Source organism: Camelus bactrianus, chromosome 15 (assembly GCF_048773025.1).
Source record: "Camelus bactrianus isolate YW-2024 breed Bactrian camel chromosome 15, ASM4877302v1, whole genome shotgun sequence".
NCBI lineage: Eukaryota > Metazoa > Chordata > Mammalia > Artiodactyla > Camelidae > Camelus > Camelus bactrianus.
Genome location: NC_133553.1, coordinates 34,744,100 through 34,764,311, shown reverse-complemented (window position 1 = coordinate 34,764,311; position 20,212 = coordinate 34,744,100). Strand labels below are relative to the sequence as shown.

The window sequence follows — 20,212 nt, the reverse complement described above, 5'->3', positions numbered from 1 at the left end:
AACAGTGACATGCTTTGCTTACAGGCCAGATCACCAGCCTTGAAGGTGGGGGCTGCACAGGCATCTACTCCAAGTGCTGTCCAGATGCCTCTTGTTTGAGCTTAAGGCTCAATTTCCCCTTTTGCAAAGAGAGCCCTTCGTAGGCTTCCTCTGAGGCCACTTTCTGAGGCCGCAAGCCCCACTCATGACTGTTAGCCCAGTAAGGCAAGGAAACTCACTGAGATGATACTGAAGTGGGGGAATGACCCAGGGACAACACTGGTCTAGGTGTTAAATTCCATTTTAAAACATAAAATTTATGTTCATTTTCACCTTTCCACCACCTCTTACCAGCTCTCCTTGAGAAACAGTCGCATGTCCTTCCAACTTACAGTACCAACTTACAGTAGATTTGCACATGCACGAGTTTCCCTTTTTCTCTTTCTCCCTCCCTCCCTCCCCCCCACTCCTCTTTGCTGTGGGTTTCCCCTTCTCTCTCTCTTTCTCTTTCTCTCTCCCCCAAAGCCCTGAGGTGTTCGAGGTGGCATGCAGCTGAGAGTGGTTTGCACAGGGCTTTTTTCTGCCACAGAGCAGTTAAGTGCCTTATTTTCCCCACTCGGGTGGCTAAATTATTCTCGATGTGTTAAACAGTGTAATTAAACACATCCACACGCCAGCACGCCAGCGCGCCGGGCCCCTTCCCCCACCCTTCGTTGCTCCTTGTCAGCAGAGAGCGCATCAGCCCCAGCCTTCAAGCTCTGTTAGTTTTAATTTGAGTTGTGGAATTAGTAATGGGTTTTGCTGGAACACTGTTGTGGGAAATAGATCGTTCCTTGGGCAGGGTGTGGGCACCATTTCAAATGAGTATTTGTTAAGGGGAGAACCGTCCCTCGTCGTGTTCTGCTACATTACATCAGATTTATTTCCATTGTTCTGGAAAACATCAGCCAGGAGAGAGCTGTGTGCATCACTCCCGGCCGGGGAACAACTGAATGCTGCTTCCCTTCTTATCGGATTGAAAACAAAATGCAAACAGGATCCCCCTTTGTTGCTGGGATGTGCTAAGCTCATCCTGGAGGACAGGTCACCAGGGCAAGCCCTGCACCTGTCACTGGGAGGTCTGTCCCATCATATCACTGGCAGAAAGTGACTGGGTATGGTATGTTGGTGGCAAAAATACAATGTGGAAGAAAAGCAATTGAGTGGAGAGAACCCCAGCAGGTCAAAGTGTAAGGATCTGCCCAAAACAAGGATTCTTCTGCAAACCACCCCTTTTATAATCGTCCAACCTCAGCCTGACTATCTACATTGAAGGGTGTTTATGCCATCTTGCCATTGGCAGCTCCTTCCTTCGGTGTGGTCCAACAAGACATCTGCTAGCCATGGTGGGGGGTGGTATTTAAATTTAAATGTTAATTAATTACAATAACATAAAATTTAAAATTCAGTTCATTTGCCACATTTCAAGTGGTCAAAAGCTACATGTGGCTAGTGGCCGCTATACTGGACACAACTCTGGGGACCTGGAGAGACCTACTGTGGGAAGTCCAGGAAATAACTGGCCAGTGCCTCGGGTACCCCTGCCTGGTACCGCACCAGGGCACTGGGCATCTGGGGAGATCCTGACAGAGTGTGGTCACAAGACCTACCCTGTAACTTTCATTATGCTCCATGCCATGCCCTTTATAAGAATCTCCTCACTTAATACCCACCTAATGGTTAAGAGGCTGGTTTTATTACCACCACCTCCAGCCCACTTTGTATGTAAGAAAAGGATGCTCAGAGATAGTAAGGGCGTTCAAAGCCATTCAGTCCCTAAGCCATACCTGGATTCAAACCAGAGTTTCAACCTGCTACTACAGGCTGTTGACCACCATTCGACCATTCGTGATGTGACATCTTTTCTTTTTTCTTTTCCTTTTAAGGGACAAGGCAAGCTCAGTTTTCCAAATGTATGCATAGTCTTGGGAGTCAGAGAAGCAGCAAGGGGAAGCCCAATTGTGGGGCCAGAGGTGGTTAAATCCATGCTCTTTCAGACCAGAGTTATTCTAGAGGGCTAGGGGTCAGAAATAAACTATAGGACTGGGTCCAGTAGTCCCTGTGAATCCTTCAATTTGTCTGGAAATAAACATTCCATTTCCAATGGAAATAAACATTTCCAGATTTCCAACGTCCCAGGAAGTAATCTGTAGGTTCCTTATGTGCTTGGCTGATGGCATGTTTGTGCTAGTTAGAAAAAGTTATCACCCTTCCTAGGTGAATACAACTGCGTGTCAGGAAGCCATCTTGCAAGACTGTTCCCTCCCTGGCCAGCCGCCCTGTGCTACTCTAATACCCTTCTTTGGATATTATTGAGGGTGTTGATGTACCTCTTGGAATGAGCTGAACATAGTGTAGGGTCAAGAGCAGCGCTGCACAGAGGGCTGGAGACATCCTGTCTGAAGCAACCTCTTACGCTGCTGTGGGATGTGTCACCACACTGCCTCTTTAAAACAGGAGGTCAGGTGAGCCGCACAGAATATTTTCCAAACAAAATTTAGCCAAGGCAGATCCCACTCACTATTTACTTGCATGGTTAACTTTAAATGTGAAGACATTCACAGCTTCCTTGGTTGAATTCCATCTTCCTGGTTTTGAGGTCCTTTAGAATTTTGATTCTGCCATCTGCTTGGTTAATTTTTCTTGTTTTCTTTCTATCATTAAAAATGTGGGAAAGAGTTGAAAAGTATCTTCATTTTCATTTCTACCTCTTCTTCCAGGACCAAAATTAAAATGTTATACAGGACAAGGGACAAAGTTCTATGACTATTACAGTGCAATGATTGCAAGATAATCCAGAATCATTAATCTATGACCTCTGGTTCAAACTGTAAATGGTGTTTACTATATTTTACTTTACAGTGCTATACTATTCAGTACTTCCGTTCTGTAAAATACTACAGCAGTCTAATCTGATTTCACCATCTTATATATGAGGAATAAAGGGTGATTTTTATCATATACTTTTAAAAATCAATATATGTATAATGTATATTATATATGTATATTATGCATATTATATGTAATAATATATGTGTATTATTTTTAAAGTATTTGATCAAGATATTAGATATATTTATATATAATATGTATTATATATCTTGATTTTTTTAAAGTATGTAATATATAAATCAGCACCTATGACAATATATATATGTGTGTGTGTGTGTGTGTGTATATATATATATATATATACACACATATATATATGGCTTTCTCCTGTTCCTCTAAAATTGGAACTCTATTTTTAGAATAGAGAAAAAAGAAAAAGAGAGGGAAAGTTAAATAACTGATTTTGGTAAGGCTATATTTGCTTCTAGAAATACATGCATCATTTCCTAAGTAGTCAAAGTGTTTCTTTTGCAAGTCCATTTCAGAATTTTGCTATGAATATCGTTCTCCTTAAAAATATTATTATAGAGCTATAAAAATGTTTAATCAATGGTTTGAGGGAATGAATGTGTCAATTACAAATAAAGTTCCTGTTTTTAAGAGAAGATTCTCTCACCAAATTTCTTATATTAAGTTCCCATAAAAATTAACATTTGGCTCAATTTATAAAAATTAAACTTCTAAGCAAAGATTTATAGCATGTATATATTTGTATAAAATGAAGAATATCTGTGTTCCTCCAAAGACACTGTAAAGGAAGTAAAAAGATAAGCCACCAACTAGATGGTTGCCACCAACTAGGAGAAGATGTTTGCAACATGTATGACCAACAAAATATAAGTATCCAGAGTAAACAAAGAATTCCTACAAGTCCATAAAAAAAAGATAACTTATAGACAAATGGGCATAAGATACCAATACGCATTTCATGTAAGAGGGAATATAAACAAAGAATAAACATATTGAAAGATGCTCAACCTTACCAGTAATTAGAGAGACACAAACTAAGCCTGCAAGGAGTGGCTATTTTATTCTCACCAGATGGGTGTAAATGAGTCCTGCCAGTGCTAAGTGTTAGGAGATAGAGCAATGGGAACTCTTTTACATTGCCAGTGAGATTATAAATTGGTACAACCTTGGAAAATACTGTGACATATTTAGTGAAGTTGATCACATGCATACTGTCAACCCAGAAATTCCACTCATACCATTCACACGTGCACTGGGTGGTCATACCATTCACATGTGCACCAGGAGTGTATGAAAGTTCCAGTTGTTCCATCGCCTCATCCACATGTCAGTATTTTTAATTTTAGTGCAATGATATCTCATGGTGGTGTTAATTTGCATTTTACTGGTGACTTAAGATGTGGAATATTTTTTCATGTTGGTTATTGCCAATTTTTATATGTTTCTTGGTAAAATACCTGCTCAAATCTTTTGACCTTTTTAATGGGTTATCTTTCTCTTATTATTGATTTATAAGAGTTCTTTATATATTCTGGATACAAGTCCCTTGCTATAATATATGTGCTACCAATTTTTTCTACTGGTCTATGGTTTGCATTTTTGTTAATGGTGTCTTTCACACTTTTGATGAAGTTTAATTTAACCATTTTTTTTCTTGTAAGGCTCATATTTTTGTGTTTTATCAAAGACACATATACCTACCCCAAGATTACAATATACTCTCCTATGTTTTCTTCTAAAAGTGCTATAATTTTAAGTGTTATCTTTAGGTTTGTGATCATTTTGATTCGGTTTTTGTGTATAGTGTGAACAAAGGGTCCCTGTTTTTTTTTTTTTTTCCCATGTGGATGTCCTGTTGATCCAGCATCACATTTTTGAAAGACATTTCTATCCTCAATGCATTGCCTTAAAACTTTGTAAAAAGTTAATGGACCATATATGTTTTGGTCTACTTCTAGGTTCTCTACTCTGCTCCATTGATCTATTCGTCTGTCGTTTCGCCAATACTTTAGCTATATAACAAGTATTGAAATTAGGTTGGCTAAGTCTTCCAACTTTATCTTTTTTAAAAACTATCTGGTTATTCTAGATCTTTTGCATTTAGATGAAAATTTTAGAATCAGCTTTCAATTTTTAAAAAGAAGAACATGCTAGAATTTTAGGTGGGATTGTATTAAATCTACAGATTGATTTGGAGAGAATTACCATTTTGGCAATACTGAGCCTTCTAATCAATGAACCTGATCTATCACTCCATTTATTTAGGTCTTCTTAAATTTCTCTCAGCAATGTTTTATAGTTTTTGATGTAGAGAGCTTGGATGTCTTTAGATATTTTTCCCCCAAGTATTTTTAATAAAATGCTACTGTTTTCCTATTGTTTGCTACTTGTATCTTGTGACCTTGCTATAAATTCAGTCAATAATTCTGGTAGCTACTTTATAGATTTCCCAGCATTTTCTACGATCAAAATATCAAATAAGAACCTTTTTTTGTTTCTTCATTCTGGTCTTTTTGCCTTTTATTTTCTTACTGAACTGGCAAGAGCCTCTCGTACAATGTTAAGTAGAAATGGTGGTAACAGACATCCTTTCCTCAGTTATGATCATAAGGGAGGCAAATACTCTTCCATCATTAAGTCTGATTTTTAGCTGTAGATTTTTCATAGATATCTTTCATCAGTTTGAGGATGTTACCTACTTTTTCTGGGTAACTCCCGTCTGAAAGTTTCTATCATAAATATATCCTGGATTTTGTCAAATAATTCTAATTCAATTATTGATTTACTTTTTAGCCTTTTAATATGGTTAATTACACTGATTTTTTTTTTTTTAGTGTTAAACCATCCTTACATCCTTCTTGAAATAAATCCAACTTAGTATTGATGTATTATCCTTTTTATTTTCTTTTTTACATTATTGGATTTCATTTGCTATAATTTTGTTAAGGATCTTTGCCATCTCTCCTTATGAGGGATTTTAACTCACGATTATTTTTTCTTGGGGGTGGATCCTTTATAAAGCTTGGTTGTGAGTGTCACACTGACCTGGTAAAATACGTTCGGCAGTGTTTCCTTTCTCTAATTTCTGAAGAAGTTTGTGTAAGATTAGTGCTATTTTGCTCTTGATGTTACAATAGAATTTACTAGTGAAACTACCTGGATCTGGGGGTTTCTTTTTTGGAAAGCTTTTAATAAATTTAATATCTTTATTAGTTATGGGATTGTTCAGATTTTCTGTTTCTTCTTGTGTCAATTTTGGTAAGTTTTATTGTTGAAGACATTTATTCATTTCATATAACTATTGAATTTGTTGGCATTAGCTTATTCATGGTAGTCTCTTCTTAACCCTGTAATGTTTATAGAGTATGTTGATAACCCCTTTATCAGTAATGACATTGGTGATTTGTGTTCTTACTCTTCTGTCCTTGAGTAGTTTGACTGAGTTTGTCAATGTCATTGATCTTTTCAAAGAAATAGTTTTTGCTTTGATAATTTTCTCTACTGTTTTTCCCCTTTATTAATTTCTGTTCTTTATTATTCACTTCCTTTTACTTGTTTGGGGTTTTCTTATTTACCTTATGATATCATCCTTGACTCATGAATTATTTAGAGTGTGTTTAATTCTAGATATTTGGGATTTTCTTGAATGTTGTTATTGATTTCAAATTTTAACTCTGTTATGGTTAGAGAATAGTCTGTGTGGTTCAATCTTGGACATATACTCTTATGGACAAGCATATTGTCTGTTTTTGGTGAATGTGTCTCATACATATGAAAAGAATGCATATACTGCAGTTTATAGATGTAGGATATGTGTCAGTTATATTGAGGTGATAGTGTTATTCAGGTATTTTACGTTTTCAGTAATTTTTTTTGTCTAGTTTGTCTATTTCTAGAAAATGCATGCTGAAATCTCTTACTATAATTGTGGAATTGTTCCTTTCTCCCTTTAATTCTGTTAAGTTTTGGTATTTTCAGGTTCAGTTATTAGGTGCCTACACATTTATGATTTTATTTCCTTCTGATATATTTACCAATATTATATGCCCCACTTTATCCCTAGTAAAACTCTGTTATAAGTCTAACTGATCAATCTATTAACATTCCTCCCAGCTTTCTCATGCTGTTTGTATTGCATATTTCTTTTCACCCATTTGTTTTCAAATTATTTGTATCTTTGTATTTAAAGTGTATCTTGTATAGGTAGCATATAGTTGAGGCTTGCTTTTTTAATCTATTTTGTCAATCTCAGCCTTTTATTGGAGTTAAATTAACGTTTACTTATTGATATGGTTGGATTTAGGTCTATTTTGTTTGTTTATCCTATATTCCACTTTAATTGACTTCTATTACTTATTTGACTGTATGTTAATATTCTATTTTAACCTATCTATTAGCTTTTGGGCTATATCTCTTCTTATTTTGTTAGTGCTTGTCAAGAATTAGAATACACATACTTAACCTTTCATATCCTGTTGTACCACTTCATTGTAAAATACAGAAAATTTGCAACCACGTAGGTCTCTTTAATCCTCTTCCACTGTTCCTTATGTTATAGTTGTCATATGAATTATATCTGCATACATTTGAAACCTCTCCCAACAATGTTCTGATTTTTTTGAACATACATACGTGGCTTAAAGACTTTAAGAGGAATTAAGTCTTATATATTTATTCAATTATCCATGTTATTATTGCCCTTCAAATGAAAGAACTTCCTTTATCATTTCTGCTGAGGCATGGCATTTCATGATTTCTCTTAGTTTTTGTTCATCTGAGACATCTTTAGTTCACTTTTATTCCTGAAATGTATTTTTATTGGATGTAGAATTCAAGGTTGACATTACTTTCTTTCTGTGCTTTAAAGATACCCCACTGTTTCCTGTCCTCTGTGGCTTCTGATGACAAATTTGTAGTCATTGTCACCATTGTTCCCTTTTGTGTAATCTGTTATTTTTCTCTACCTTCTTTCAAGACTTTTTCTTCATCTTGGTCGTTCAACAGCTTGATTATGATGTGTCTAGTTACGGTTTTCTTGATTTCTCATGCTTCTTGAATTCATAAACTTGTGACCAAATTTGGGAAGTTTTTGGCCATTATTTCCTCAAATACTAATTCTGCCCTAGTATTTTTATCCTCTCCTTCTGGAATTTCAATTACGCATAAGTCAGACCTTTTGATATTATATCACATGTCTCCCTGTGGTTCTAACCTTTTTTTTTTTTTCAGTTTTTTTTTCAATGTGTTTTTAAATTGGATTATTTTTATTGATCTTATTCTTTCCTCTTATTTCACTTACACTTTTCTCTGTCACCTCCATTCTGCTCTTAAGCAACTCTAAAGTTTCCATTTGTTTCTTTTTTATTTGACTTCTATTTCTCTGTTGAGATTGCCTAATCTTCTTATTCATTTCAAGTGTGTTTTCCTTTTCTTCATGGAGCATAGCTTAGTAGCTGTTTTAAAATCTTTTTCTTACAATTCTACATCTAGATCATTGCAAAATTGGCACCAATCAATTGTGTTTTCTCCTGAGAGTGGGTCACATTTTCTTAGCTCTTTTATTTTGAAAAGTTTGGGATTATATCCTAGACAAAGTGAGTGTTATGTTGGGTAGACTTTGTGTTCTGCTATAATCCTCTGGAAAATGTTGATTTTTTTTTCTTTAAGCAAGAAGCGACCTGACAAAGTTCAGACTGTACATTCTAGCTCATCGTCTGTGTGAAGTCATTTAAACCTCAGTTCATTTAAGGCTTTGCCGTGCTGATCTGGATTCGTTCCATACATCTCTAATGCACGTGGGTTAGGCTAAGACTTGGGCAAGTTACACCCAGAATTAGAAGATCCCATTCTCTGGTGCCCTCTCTTTTCAGCTTCTTCCCCCTTGTATGCTCCCCCAAGTCTGTAAGGACTCCTTTCCTAGAAAGGTGGCAGGATTTCCATCAAAGCTTCGGTCATCTGCACCAGGCCACTTTATCACTGGGGCCCACCCTCATGGCAAAGATGTGAGAGGAAAAACCCCAAAACCTGGAAATTCACCCTCATGTTCGTTTCTTCTCTAAGTTCTTACTCCGCCATAGAATTTGCCAGCTTTTGTTTTCATTTCAGGTTGCCAAGTAATTGTTTTATTTTTTCCAGAGGTTACAGTTATAATCAGCAGGAGGAATGGGTTACACAGGGGCTTCTTACGTTACCATAAAGGAACTGGAATACCAATATCATTTTGAAAAGCTAAAAAACAGACAAAATTAAAGCAATGCAATGTTGAGATACATAACTATGTGATAAAGCTATTTTTCAGTAAAACCAAGAGAATGATAAAAACAACATTCTGGTGTTGGCTTCCTCTGGGGGAAGTGAGGGAGTGCCATCAGGGAGGAAAGCACAGGTACCTTCAGAAGTGCTGGTAAATTCTTGACCATGGTGGTAGGCTCCTGGGTGTTCATGAGATTATGATACTTCATAACCTATATATCCGGAAAAGATGAAAATTAATTCAAAAAGATAAGTGCACCCCAGTGTTCAGAGCAGCACTATTTACAATAGTGAAGACATGGAAACAACCCAGATTCCCATCAACAGATGATTGGTTTAAGAAGATGTAATATTTATGTACAATGAAATATTGCCCAGCCAAAAAATAAAGAATGAAATAATGCCATTTGCAGCAACGTGGATGGAGCTAGAGATGATCATACTGTGAAGTAAGTCAGACAGAGAAAGACAAATATTATATCACTTATATGTAGAATCTACAAGTGAATCTATATACAGAACAGAAATAGACTCACAGACATAGAAAACAAATTTATGGTTACCAGAGGGGAAAGGGCGTGGGGAGGGAGAAATTAGGAGTATGGAATTAATGATACAAACTACTATACATAAAATAGATAAGCAACAAGGATTTACTGTATAGCACAGGAACTATATTCAATATTTTATAATAATCTATAATGGAAAAGAATCTGAAATATATATATATATATATATATATATATATAAAACTGAATCACTTTACTGTATACCTGAATCTAACATAATATTGTAAATCAACTATACTTCAATTTAGAAAAGGAACTTGGTAGCAACTCTTTTTCTCATTTTTCTGGCCTCTGCTGTGCCATTTTTCTCTCTAGACCCAAGAGATACCCCAGCAGCAAGACTGACTTTTATCCTGAATACCAGGTAGACCGTCTTCATTTCTTTATCAAGACAGCTGAGCCTTTTTTCCTGCCTTTGTTGATCTTGCAAAGTGAGGCAAGCAGAATAGAGAAGAAAAGAAATAAGCTAAAGAGCCCTTCCCAAAGTGACAGGCAGGGAAATTGGTTGGCCTCTTCTACTGCACACACCGGTGAAATGTTGTCAGTTCTGTACACCCTTGCAGCCTGAGAAACTGAGTCTACAGGCTGTTCCCTGGCAAAGCCATAAGCAGTTCGGTGAGCAGGAAGGTGATCCTGGTAGGTGTGAGGTCTGTGCATGTGGAAGAGGCTCCCCTTCCAGCCTGCCTTCTTTTCCCGGTCAAAGTTCTCCTCCCTCCCAGAGCAGCAGACCAGCTCCCCCAGCAGTGGGCACCCAGGCCTGCTGCCTGTCCCCCAGAGCCTTCCCCTGCCCTCCCGGGCTCTCAGCTGAGGGGTGCAGAGCAGTAGTAAGGCAGAGGGCACGGATCTGATGTCCCACCCCTGGCCCTCACCTGCTCTGAGCCTTGCCTGTTGTTCATTAAAGCCAGAACTCCTTTTAGAGGGTGTGGGGCTTCTGCGCAGTCCTTTCATGTCCAAAATGACAATAATAACTATGCTAATAACTACTGTCCATTGACCACTTTCTGTTTACTAGTCCTGAGTATTCAACAAGCATGTCTTCGTCCGAGCCTTACAACAGCTCTACAACATGCGTGTTAATGTCATCTCCATTTCACAAACAAGGAAAGTGAGTCTTAGAAGAGGGGTTCCTAAAGTTGGCCCGTCCGCTGCCCAGTAGTGGGCAGTGAGGGCCCTGCAGGTGAGCCTGGGACCCGATCCTCAAGTGCAAGGCCTTTGCAAGATTCTGCTGGAGCAGGAGCGGTCAAGCCAAATTCTTCAGAGTCATTTTTACCCATAGTTAAGGGCTGCTTAATAAAAGTCCTGTAATTGTATTCTTTAGGGTGGCCGCAGCCTCGTTCTCCTAAACTAGAATAAGCCCCCTGCTGGAGGCTGTCTCACACGCTAGTCCAGTGTTTGGCTGAGAGGTTGGTGGCTTGGCAGTGCTATATTGGTTCTGCTGTCCCTGAGCTTGTGTGGAGTTGGTAGGCCCGCAGTTCCCCCACCTCTGCCTCATCACGTGGCACTGCCTCGATTTCTGTTGCTGTCTTCTTGTTCTCGAATGATATCTTACTAATTTTTCAGCTTAACGACTGCCTAATTTCTTGTGAACTCTCCTCTTAATGAGGTATATTGACATATTTTCACCTGTTATTTTCCAAGAACTGGATTAAAGAAATGCATGTATCATATTAGATTAAACCAAAAAAAAATGACCTCTATTCAACTATTTTTACCTTAGGTTAAACCATATGAAACTGACTATATTGAACTTTTTTTGGTGTTTAAAAACGGCAGTTTCATATGGTTCAACCTAATAATTCAAATAGAGGTTATTCTTACCTCATCTGCTAGACAATTGTATGCACAATTCCCTCCAAATACGCATGTGCAGTGATACTTCCACTGGTGCTATTCTGCCTATGAATGTGTGTTATCTGAATAATTTGCAACATACTATTATTATATGTTAGCTGTAAGAAAATTAGAAGTTACTTTGTAAGTTGCATATTTTTTGTTATCCAAGATCTTGATTGTAAGTGCCTATTCTTTCTTTAAGAGCTGTCCACTTACGTTCTTCTCTAGTTCTTTATCATTACCCGGTTCCTTTTTCACTGTGAGGTGGGTAAGGACAGGACATATGGACCTTGGGGTCTTTTGTGTCACCTACTGGTTCTACCTGTAAAATGATTCTGGAATCTGTCTCTCCACCATCTTCACTACCAATGCTCTAACAGCATCTCTCCCATGGACAAATGCGGCAGCCTGTCAGCCTCTTCCCTGTCTCAGTCCCTACCCATCCCCACCATGTGGCCTCCATCTGGCCCCACCCTGTACGCAGATCTGATCATGACCACCTCTTCAACAGTCCTGCAGTACTTGCAGGGTATAAAACAATCCAGCCTTCCAAGCTGCCTTCCTGGGCATCTCTGCTAACACTCCCCATCCCCAATCCCCACCCCGCAGCCCCTCCCATTCCCTCTAACACCCACGACCCTTCTTATCCAAATCCTGACCCTCCATGTACTCAGGTACCTGGAGGGACTTTTTTTTTTAAGTCTTCCCTGCCAGTTCTCCACCTGGAAAATTCTTCTTCCTTCAAGGCCACTTCCAATGTCACTGCTAGTGGGAGAGTCACCCCAGACCCTCCTTGGCAGCTCCTAGCTCCTCCTCTTTATATCCATAGTACTTTGTACACATTTTTAATTACACAGTTCCAGTTGAATGGTAACTAGTTGTTGAAATGTGTAATCTATTTTTCCCTCTTGATAATGAGCCCCCCGGCGATAAAGACCGTGTCATATTCATGTTTGTATTGCCAGCGTTCAGAAGAGTGCCTGGCACAAGGTCAGTGTTCAATAAATGTTCATTAATGTACAAGTCCCCCCCCCATAGTCTCTTGTGTGTGTAAGAGTGTACTGCGAAGCTGTTTGGCACAGCAGATTGAAAACTAACTAGGAGGAAGGATGCTTCAGTTCTAGTCTGGGATCGCCTGCCAGCTGGCTGTGTCACCAGGGGTAGCACTGATCTGGGTCTCAGTCTCCTCACTTGAAGAGGTGGGGGACATCTGAGTACCCTTCCAGGGCTCACATTCGATGATGCAAAGGACTGATGGCTCATCCTTAAAAGTATCTTTTTCTAACCCAAAGGGAAAGACCTTATACCTCGTCTAAATAAGAGTCATGGCGTATAACCAGGAGCTTCTAGCCAAGACCCCCATCATCAGGTTCAAGGAACAGAACTTTTATTCCTTGAGGGATCATTGCCTAAAGAGAGGCCTGCTGTTTGAAGATGAGACGTTCCCTGCTGAGACTTATTCCATAGGTCTGCCTCTGCTCAAGGGAAGAAACCTCTCCAACCTGACCTGGATGCGGCCAAAGGTGAGTAAGCCTGCCACCCCTCCTCTGCCAGGAACACATCCAGCTCCTGGGCCCTCTGAGTTGCATCCCATGGTACCTCCCACTGAGAGGATGGGCCTGAGACCTGGTTTTCAGGGATGGCCCAAACCAAATTGGAAGGAGACTGAAACTCATCTGGTCCCTCAGCTGCAGTGTTGTATCCACAGTGGGATGGAAAGACCCTGTACCAGGAACCAGGACCCTTGGGCTGTAACCCAGTTCTAACACAGCATGTCACTAGATTACACGCCTCAGTATTCCCATATAAAATATGGGAAAACATGGGTATGAAGATTGTAGTAGCCATGGGGTCTCTTCAATCTCCATAAATGAGCCCCTCTGTCAGTCAGTCTTCATCATCCTACATTGTCTTCAGGTATAACTATCTCTGTCTTTTTTCTTTCCCTGTTAGAATTTATTCAAAGGAAAGATAACATGTCAGTCACTTACATGATAGGATGAATTTAAACAATTGCCTTCCCTCTCTCATTTATATTTGTATTTTGTATCTTGTAGAGGCTTGGTCACCTATAAAGGAATATTAGACATCAGCTGTAAAATTAGGGAAGGTATTCCAGAGCAATGTTCAGGCCCCGCCCCCAGGGACCTCCCTACCCCGGCAGATGACCACCAACTCCACCTTGCAGCAGGTGAACCCTGTTGGTTCTCCTAGAACTATCTCAACTTTAGGGCATGAAGCTCCATGGGAAATTTCTCAGCCCCCTTAACATTCTCATAATCTCATCAGGTCTTTTGGATGCAAAGGGCCCGGGTGAGGGCCACTTTGAGAGCCCTGAGGCTCAAACCTCCTCTTCACCCTTCCAAAAGCAGCCAGCAGAAGCTGGAACAGGAGGAAGGAATATAATGTCTAGTAAGCTAACGATATCAGCAGCCATTACTAAATGCTGATTAAATTCCAAGTGCTCTGCGGATCACATTAGTAAAGGCAGGTTAGGTTATGCAGAACAGGTATTTTCTGATGACGTAGAACAAGACCTGAACCCTGAAGGGACCAACTCTTGTCCTAACTCAGGACCTATTTGTAGCTTTGGGAAAGGAGAGGGTTACTAGGGGTCAGGTGGAACTTAAATTGCTGCTTAAAGTTAAGATGGAGGTGCTTCAAGCTTCTAGAAACCATCTTACCAGCCAGAGGCAATAAGTCCCCAGCAGTGACTTCCTTCTTCTGGCCTTCACTCCTGAGGAGTGCTGAGCAGAGAACTCTATTTAAAGCTTGGAGGGATTATATTTTTCTCCCTTTGTTATTTTCAGATGAGATTCTTTTAGAATGTTTTTTTTTTTCACAAGGTACTGAGCAATAGATGTGAGACCATATTTATAGTGTTGAAGAATTTATAACATTTTTATTTAGAAAGGGTTGAGAGCTCTTTGTTATCTAATTCCAGCAATGTCTCCACTGTGATGTCTTTTGGGGCCAAAGAGAAACTGAGGCAAATAGAAATAAAATGACTCACACAGAGTCATGCCAGGAACCCAAAATAGAGGCCACCAGGGGCCAAATATGTTTTACTACCATTCTTCTTCTCTTCCAAGAGCTTACTCGTCATGACTTACAGGGGGTCATTCTTCATTCCGACACTGCTTCTAAAATGTGTATGTGGGTGTGTCATTTTTCTTGTGCCCCTCATCACAACTGGCGGCACTTAAAACTTGTATAGTTTTCCCAGGGCTTCTCATGTCTTTTCTTACTTTGTCTCCTTTGTTCTTTCCCAGTTGTATGAGAGAACAGGTTCAGACAGCTAATGTGACTTGCGCAATGTGACACAGAGAGTGAGGGGAAGGTCTGGGATTTAAACTAAAATTTCTGACTTCACATGCTGTCCTTTTCCTCAGGTAGGATTGTGTGTCCCCCACAGGACTCGCTGGGATTTAGAGGAATGAATAGTGAGTGAATGAACGAATGAATGAATGACTCTGTCCACAGGCGCCTGACATGGGTTTCAAGCTCCATATATGGAATAGAGAATTCTTGGGTTGACCTGTATTCCTAGTAAGATGGTAGGAAAAAAGGCCAATGTGCTCACCCCTTCAACATGGTGATGTCCTTGACTGCCACAGCGCACGGATGTGACTGTAAAGAGCCTTGGAAGAGGCACCCCCGCCAGCATGGCCAAATCCTGCCCGTCGTGGCCTGTACGTACGTGGTGCCGACCACGTGGCAGGCCTGGCTTCAGATGCTTTGAGTCACTGAATTCTCACTGTAACTCTAGGAGGAGGTGTGCTTATTAGCCCCGTTGTAGAGATGAGAAACAGAAACAGAGAGTTAAATGAGCTGCCCAAAGTGTTAGAGCTGCAATTTGAACCCTGGAGTCTGGCTCTGAGACTTGTACTCCTAACATCACACTGTATTGCCTCCAACAAGGCTTCATCATAAGCTCATAATGTATTTGAGGCTCCTGCTTGCTGCTAATAATATTTTGTGCCCTAGTAGAATCTGCTGCCTCATCTGGATAAGCAGGAATCAATCTCCGTCTTGGTTCTGCCCTTCTTTCCATTTTTTTACGTGAAAAGAATGAGGATAAAAATGGTACCAGTACCTCACGTGATTATGGGGCTAAATGAAGACAATACTTAGAACATGGTCTAGCACACTGTGAGCACTTGCTAAACGCTCGCTACTGTTACCGTGATCAGTGTGGGAGGGGTGGCGCAGGGTAGCAGCCACAGGGCTGTCCCCTGGCACTCCTTGGGCTCTCACAGCCCAGTCATCTCAGCTTCAGGCCTCAGGCAGTTTCAGCAAACACTTTCAGGGAGAAATGTGGGTCAGAAGAAGCCATTTGGGGGGCCAGGGCCAGCCTGGCACGGAGTGTGCATCGTGCTTTTCTTCTCATGTCCTGCTGCCTATCCCTGCTTCTAGAAGGTTGCCTCCCAGTCTAAAGCTTGCTCAGTGCCTGTCCGGAGGTTCCAATGGGCATTCCTTAGGCTTCAATTATATAATGTCTGAGGTGGCACCAAGGTCCTCAGACCGTCTCCACCTTCTAGGCTTTTCTAGACAATGTGGAAGCTTCATACACAAGGCAGCTGTCAAACCATCATGGATATCACACTGCCTTGAGTCCTCACCCAGGCTCGTCTTGGGGCAGCAGTCAGGGGTGTGGAACTAGGCTCTGCTGTCTACACCTCATGAAGAGGAGAAATCGTCTCATGTCCCATAGTTCACCTTCTCTCTCCCTCTCCCTCCCTCCCTCCCTCCCTCTCTCTCTCTCTCTCTCTCTCTTTCTCCCCTCTTACCTCCCTCTTCCTTCTTCCTTCCCTCCCTCCCTCCAATGATTCATTGCTGCTGTAGAAGCTCCTTCAGCTTTTCTGGGTTTAAGGAATTTCTAACCCACTCCCCACACCCTACACTCCCCCGACCAGTAGGCAATCAGGTGACTGTAACTGTGCATCGAGCAAATGGCACTGACAGGACCCAACTCCTTGGCAACCTCAGTGCCTCCTACAACCCCCAGTCTCAGCAAGACATGGTGCTGAGAATGACACTTACATGTGGAGACTTTATATCATATTTCCCTGAACTAAATTTGATACTTCAAGTGACTTTCTTCTAAAAATTTTATTTCATGGATAAAAATAATACATTCCATTTATCAAGCACATACATATGCTTTTACAAGTCAAAGCATTTTACATACAACATTTTATTTAATTACCAAAACAGGCCTATGAGATAGATAATCTTATTAACCTCATTTAGTAGATCAACACTGTCCAGTAGAACATTCTGCAATGATGGAAAAGTTCTTTCCGCCCTGTTCTATACAGTAGCCACTAGTCACATGTTGGTATTGAGCAACTGAAATGTGGCTAATGTAACTGAGGTATTGAAGTTTTCATTTAATTAAGTTTCAATGTAAGTACCCAATATGGCTTGTGGCTACTATATTGGAGAGCACAGAATTGTAAGTGTAGATCTTTATGGCAGAGTCACCAATGTGTCAGACTGAGAGATTGAAATTTCATCTTTGTCCCTATTCTTTAGTGAAAAACATTGCACTGCTCAACTGAAGAGTGGGCCGTGGGCCCAAAACATGCTGTCAGATGGGTGCTCAGGGCTCAGTATCCAGCCCCACTGTGATTCTGGCCTGTGGCCATCCCAGAATGATGCATTGCCTACCCAGGCAACAATGTTCATCTTCCAAGTAGCCAGAGCCAAGTTTCCGAAAGGACCATTTACTGGAAATGATTCACCTTGGGACTAAAATGAGTTATTCTGGAAAGGAGGGGGTTAACAAAGTGGTGCTATGAATTAGGTTGTGAAGGCAACAGGTAACAGAAGGCGACAGAAAGAGAATATGCCAACAGCCAATTGCCATTGAGCCAAAGAACTTTGATTCCAATAAAGCAAAGCTCTCGAGCAGAAATAGAAAAGGGAGTGACGCTGCCACCTGGCCCAGCCTGAACTCTGGCCACCCTCTGAAAGGGCCTGTGTCTCAACGCCAAGACACTAAACCCGGTGTTTTCTCATCCAAGAGCAGCACACCATCTGGCGAAGGGGCCTGAGGAGCCTTTGGAAAGAATGCAGAAATCATTGTCCAAAACATACAAAGTGATGTCACGTAAGAAGAGACACCTCCAGAGATGATTGTAGGAGAGTGCCTGGTTGGGTACCACTTCAGATATAGGGATGGGTGTGGGTGGGAGGGGGAGAGGGAGAGGTGCAGATCTCCTATAGGATATAACCAATAGGAACCATATAAATCTATCTTATTGATAGATTTATTATAAGGAATCGGCACACGTGATTATGGAGGCTAGAAAGTCCCACAATCTGCTATCTGCAAGCTGGAGACCCAGGAAAACGGATGGCCAAGTTTAGTCCAAGTGGGAAGGCCTTAGAACCAGGGGGCTGATGATGTAATTCGCAGTCCCAGGGAGGGAGAGCACCAGTGTCCTAGCTGAGTAGTCAGCAGAGAAGGAGTGAATTCTCCCTTCCCCTCCCTTTTGTTCTATTCAAGCCCTCAGTAGATTGGATGATGCTTATTGATGTTGGGGAGGACAGTCTGCTCTACTGAGTCCACTGATTAAAGTGCTCTTTTCATCTGGAAACAGTCTTCAGACACACTTAGAAATAACATGTAGCCAAATAGCTGGGAACCCCTGAGCCAGTTGAGTTGACACATAAAATGAACATCACAGCTTCTTCCTGTACAAATGATGTGGCAGAGACGTCAAAGGGCCAGCCCATCCCCCAGAATCAGATAACGATGAAGTCTGCTGGTGTGGTCCATGGGGAAGGCACTATGGGGTGGGGTGGAGTGCCTGATTGATAGCCTGCTCCCTGTGGGATCAAGAATAGATCACTCAACCTCTCTGAACCTACACTTTGCCCTGGCTGGGCGTCAGAATCACCCCAGGAGCTGTGCGACTCCTGAAACTGTCCCTCCAGCTGACCTACCCAATCCACGTCATGGGAGGCGGCATCCAGCAGTCTCCATGTCTGCGAAACCCTGGGTGATCTGAGTCACCCGGGGTGGGGACTCTGCCCACTGCCAGTCTTATCACAATCACTCACTGCCTTGGTGTGCCCAGCCCACCGAGTGACAGGGGACCTGCCCAGAGCCAGGGTATTTGATCTTCCCAAACATCTTGACCTATTTTCTCTGTGCGCCTGGTCTCGGAAAGTCAGCCCTGCAGACTGAGATGCTTCTGGGTGTAAATTCTGTCTCGTCCTCCCTTTGCTCTTTCTGGCTCACCCAGGACCCCTCTAAAGCCCAGGGTGAGGAAGGAACAGGCAGCTCAGGACAGGACATAAAAACGTTAGTTCTGTGCCCAACTTTGACGCACACAATTCCAGTGTTTGCCCATGAACTGGATGTTGATGGTTGACTTTTGATGTGAAATAATTGCCATATAATTTTCATAGCATTGAAGTATCCTTCTGTTCCCAATTAGCAAAAATTTGGGGTTTTTTTCATTTTCAATTTTATTATTTCGGGTAAATCAGAGAAAGTTGTTTTGCATTTATCAAACATCTTCATGACATTTATTGGAAAGATGTCAGTTTTCTCCTTTGGCCCACGTAAATGCCATTTTATATAATTAGGTATCCTGATAGGAAACCATCATGACATCCTGCATTTCTATGGCAAACCTTTCTTGATGGTTGGTTGTATAAATTGGTTATTGATTCGTTTGCTGGGTATTTATTTCAGTATGGTGTGTGTGTGTGTGTGTGTGTGTGTGTGTTTTCTCTCTCTCAGGCTGGGCATTCAGGCTGTGCTGACTTCTTAATGGTAGCAGGATTTTTTTTTTCCTTTTTAAACACTGAAACTAAGTGACACAGGAATTGTTTATTCCCTGAAAGTTTGGGAGACCTCAACAAGAAAATCATGTGTACTTAGACGCCTTGACAGAGATATTAGGGAGGTATCCTTTGATCATTTAAAAATACTATTCCAAGATTATTGATTTTCAAGTTATTTATCAACTTGGATCATTTAGGCCATGTTCATTTTTGTCAGAAAATCATCAGTATGTTTAAATTGATTAGCATCATATTTTTACATCATCTTTTTATATTGCTAAAACCTCCTTTCTATTTCTAATTTTATTTGGATTTCTCTACCATATTAGCCAAAGACTGGGCCTAAGTAAACCTTCTCCCCAAGTATAACATATTTGCTTTTCTGGTCTTGCTGTTTTTCTCTTTTGTAATTCACCAGTTGTTCTCTTTATCACTTCCTTCCACTACTATCTATAAGTGGGCTGCTTCATTCATGTTTTTATTCTCTCTCGTTTAATAGTGAATGCATTTGAGGCGCTAGATTTATCTATGAGAATGGTCTTTTTAATTTCACAAATATTACCGAAGAAGGGAATCAATATTTATTGAACAGGTACCGTGAAGGACACCATGCTAAGTATTTCGCATCCTTCCTCATTTGTAATATGCAGAGACTCGTGCTTTGCAAGTCTGTCTGGGGAAAATGGTGAATGAAGTATCTAGTCCTCAGTGAGGTTTGGTTAACAGTGGCTAATAAGGTTTTGGAAATGGCCCTGGTGGCTTTCTCATTTGAATCTCCCATTTTACACATGAAGAAACTGAGGCTCAGCAAAATAAAGGAAGTTACTCAAGGTCACCTAGGGTGAAATGCAGAGCAGAAGTCCACACTAGGCCCA

The 20,212-nt window shown here is 40.8% G+C and overlaps 1 protein-coding gene across 1 annotated transcript in view; it reads left to right on the top strand.

Annotated features, from left to right (window-relative positions):
- The window catches only part of CAPN13 (calpain 13), a 78,997-nt gene that overhangs the window by 6,715 nt on the left and 52,070 nt on the right, over positions 1–20,212 (top strand). The window contains exon 2 of the mRNA XM_074341516.1: positions 12,827–13,057. Within this exon, the coding sequence (XP_074197617.1) occupies positions 12,860–13,057 (198 nt within the window). The 5' untranslated portion in view covers positions 12,827–12,859. The remainder of the gene's footprint in view (positions 1–12,826; positions 13,058–20,212) is intronic.